The sequence below is a fragment of the Oncorhynchus masou genome, chromosome 15, assembly GCF_036934945.1.
Source record: "Oncorhynchus masou masou isolate Uvic2021 chromosome 15, UVic_Omas_1.1, whole genome shotgun sequence".
Taxonomy (NCBI): Eukaryota; Metazoa; Chordata; class Actinopteri; order Salmoniformes; family Salmonidae; genus Oncorhynchus; species Oncorhynchus masou.
The window spans coordinates 48,090,692-48,094,316 of NC_088226.1; the positions used below are offsets into that span (position 1 = coordinate 48,090,692).

Here is a 3,625-nt window from a genome sequence, read left to right on the forward strand (position 1 = left end):
GCCAACTCTTGCACATGCATTGTTTCATTGTTTTTCATAACCATCATTTAGTAGTTTTGTCAATATAGTTGAGGGGCAGGTGAGCCTGACTTGATACAATGCTGCACTTCACAAGTGATAGCTCAAGTCCAGACGGATTGAAAAGGCAGACAGGCGGCAGACAGGCGGCAGACAGGCGCTGTAGAGAGATTAATGCAATTGAAAGAACCATCCTTTTAAATCAGGATATTTTATAATATTTTTATTTGCCGGCTTTAGGTCTATGTATTTTACTTAGTTGACATTAGAAGTTAAAGGCCTACTGCTGCATTGGCCTATATGCGATCTCGGAGTTCATTGCGCTCATTTCTTAAGCCACCAATGGATCAAGGTGTATCAATGTGTCCGTATGGCAGAGGCTGGTGCACTTTCTTGCATTAGGTGAATTTTAACTTTAAGATTCGTATCATTTCAATTCAGGTTTTTATGATTAAGCTCATGACAATACTTTTGAGAAAGGAAAGCCTTATTATTGAAATGAAACTATTCCATGAATATGAGCATCTAGAAATAATCATAACAGGCACGCAGATAGGTGGAAATGGTAGGATAAATTGTAAGCTTCCCCAAACTTGCTTTTCACGAGCTGCATATGGTCTTATTTATAACACCCATTAACAAAATGATTGCACATAGGAGGTCCCGTGAATTAAAACGTCCCGCCTATAGAAATCAAATGCCCGTCCAACTGATGAGTTCTGGTTCCGGCCCTGGGCTATTCATTCAATCAAACAAACAATGACATTCATCTAGACAATTTTTCAAACACATTATTTGTATGGATCATAAAACAGTAGCCAATTATCTCTGGGCTGATCATGCAACATTTCTGGAGGCAGAGGAAGTCGGTCTAGTAGAAATTCATTTGAATCTCAATTCAAAACATAGCCTATGGGCAGTTACTTTTCTGTGGAATAATATGCTACATAATGCAGCATAGACATATACATTTAAATTGAATAACATGCATCTAAAAATTGAGAGTACACAGTCGTCTATCCCGCCACTACAGTCTTGAAGCGGAGTGCTAAGCGGGGAACCAGATATTCAAAAACAATACGTCATCCCACAATGCACCGTGCTTCATCTCCTCACTCTATTACCTCATCCCATCAGCCACCGCGAGACTGAGAATCTTCTGGGTGGTCGTCTAGGCAACACGCCTGATCTGAAACATTAGAGAACGCCCTGCAAATCGCCAGCAGCCAATGGGAGAGTGCAGAGGTGACATCATGTCTATTTTTAGAGACGGTGGCTGCAGATAAGCTTTGCCTCCACGCTGGAAGAGTCAGTATACACACAGAGCCAGAGTGGTGTACTGTGAGCAGGGGAGCTGTAGCAAGTGATAGCACCTAGAGCGTCTCATTCTGAGACTGTTTACAACGGTGAACAAAAGTGAAAGAAGGACTTTGAAGAATGTATACATCGTTCTGAAAATAGCGCTGCAGCTGAATATTGTATTTGTTTGCGCGGTAGCGGCACACTTCTATTCCAGAAACTCTTGTTTCGGCTTCGGAGGTTATAAGGATTTCCCGACCTAGTAAGAAACTTTTCTCCGAGTTGTACAACTGAAAGAAGGAGAGAGGGCAAAAACATACTTCTCTGTCAGTGTGAGTAGTCTACGTGAGAACTTTCTAACATAGTTTTTGGTTTATATTCTATGTCTAGAAAGATGGAAACTACCTTCTATGATGACTCGCTCAACTCTTTCTCCCAGCATGAGAAACCGGACTACGGATACAACCCCAAAGCACTGAAACGCAGCATGACACTGAACCTGGCCGACCCAACCAGCACACTCAAACCTCACCTCCGGGCTAAAGCCAGCGACATCCTCACCTCCCCTGACGTGCAGCTCCTCAAACTGGCCTCCCCAGAGTTGGAGCGGCTCATCATCCAGTCTAGCAACGGCCTGATCACCACCACACCTACCCCGACGCAGTTCCTCTGCCCAAGGAACGTAACCGATGAGCAGGAGGGCTTTGCCGAGGGATTTGTTAGAGCACTGGCGGAGCTCCATCATCAACACGTCTTGCCCAATGCACCCGGGGTCCCAGTCACATCCGCTGGGCAGACAAGTATCAACAACCAAACTATACTCCCACCTGTTTCCGCCTTGACCGGGAGCAGTGTTTATAACAACAACATGACCATGCGCTCTGAGTCGCCTGTCTACGAAGACCTGAACACGTTCACCCCGGCTATCACCACCAACTCAGCCCTGGGTTACACCACCTCAGCCCCAGCTATGAGCTTTCCCTCTGCCCCGCCACAGCTCCCAGTCTATGGGCAGCAGTCTCACCCCCACCCCAGGCTCACTGCCCTGAAAGAGGAGCCCCAGACAGTGCCCGAGATGCCTGGGGAGACCCCCCCTCTCTCCCCCATCGATATGGAGAATCAGGAGAGGATCAAAGCCGAGAGGAAGCGCATGAGGAACCGCGTCGCCGCCTCTAAGTGCAGGAAGCGGAAGCTGGAGCGCATCTCCCGGCTGGAGGACAAGGTGAAGAACCTGAAGACTCAGAACTCCGACCTGGCTTCCACAGCAAACATGCTGAGGGAACAGGTCGCCCAGCTCAAACAGAAGGTGATGAACCATGTCAACAGCGGCTGTCAACTCATGCTTACGCAGCAGCTCCAGACCTTCTGAGGAGGAAAGGACACTTGGAGAAGAATAGAGAGAAAGATTTTGAACGAAAAGGACAAATCGTTTATAATTAACTGTCTGGCTGTGTCTTCGTGGCATTGTGACAGGGTGAACGGGACAGTAACAGCACAAGACTGGCGGGAGGGGACCGGGGCTGGTTGCCTCTTACTAGGTGCCTCGCAGGACACTGTTGCACGGAGTAGTTGGGGCTCGGGACAGAGCAGAGAGCGCGATAAAAATCGCTGGTGCACTAGAGAGAAAAAAACAGCAACAAATAGGACAAATGGATGTTTTGGTTCGTGTTTTTAATTGACTTGAAATTTGTTGGCTTTGACTAAGCTGTGCTTTTACGCATTGACCTTCTGTGTAATTCAGTATTAGAAGAAAGACAAAGTGCAGTAGAGAATTTAAAACTGCCTGGAGCCAAAGGAGAGGGTGTGTACTCTAAACAGATTACAAAAAGCTGCCCAACTTCTGACTTACAATGTACTTTTTATTCTTAGTTATATTGAGTTAGAACAAACATTTCAAGAGTTACTTGTTTTTTTTTCAAATGTTTTTTAATGGGGTTCATTGTTATTATCTGTATATAAGATCAACCTGGAGTATTTACATTTACTATTTGTAAAAAAAAAAAAAACAGTATCAGTTTATGTTCATTTATGAGCACTTCAGAAACAAATTGATATTTAAGAAATGTAATAAACCATCTGAACTGAATACAATGCCTCTTGTGTTCTCTGTGCGTGCATGTGTGAGTGGGTGTGTGTGCACTAAAACCCTTCCAACATCTTGAGAGCAGCCAGTTCTCTGTACCTGAAGGGAGTGCCTTCTTGATCCTGAGGATATTGATTGAGTTTCATTAGTGATTGAGTCAATGGCCCTTCTTGCTCACTACATCGCACTATTTAGAAACTGCTGTTCCAGGGTCAGATGTGTAGT

General features: G+C 45.2%; 1 protein-coding gene across 3 annotated transcripts; it reads left to right on the forward strand.

The window, feature by feature from the left end:
- The first annotated feature begins 1,315 nt into the window (after window positions 1-1,315).
- jun (Jun proto-oncogene, AP-1 transcription factor subunit) lies at window positions 1,316-3,418 on the forward strand. 3 transcript variants are annotated; one of them, XM_064989505.1, is made up of 2 exons: window positions 1,316-1,649; window positions 1,757-3,418. In XM_064989505.1, exon 2 carries the CDS (start codon window positions 1,805-1,807, stop codon window positions 2,684-2,686), a length of 882 nt encoding a protein of 293 aa, XP_064845577.1. In that variant the 5' UTR covers window positions 1,316-1,649; window positions 1,757-1,804; the 3' UTR covers window positions 2,687-3,418. The 3 variants fall into 3 exon arrangements, with proteins under 3 accessions (XP_064845577.1, XP_064845576.1, XP_064845578.1); XM_064989504.1 differs by having other exon boundaries at window positions 1,316-1,579; window positions 1,708-3,418; XM_064989506.1 differs by having other exon boundaries at window positions 1,316-1,579.
- The last annotated feature ends 207 nt before the right edge of the window (window positions 3,419-3,625 follow it).

Bases quoted from the DNA above. Each gene is read 5' to 3' on its own strand.
- jun (XM_064989504.1), top strand. From the start codon at position 1,712: ATGGAAACTACCTTCTATGATGACTCGCTCAACTCTTTCTCCCAGCAT.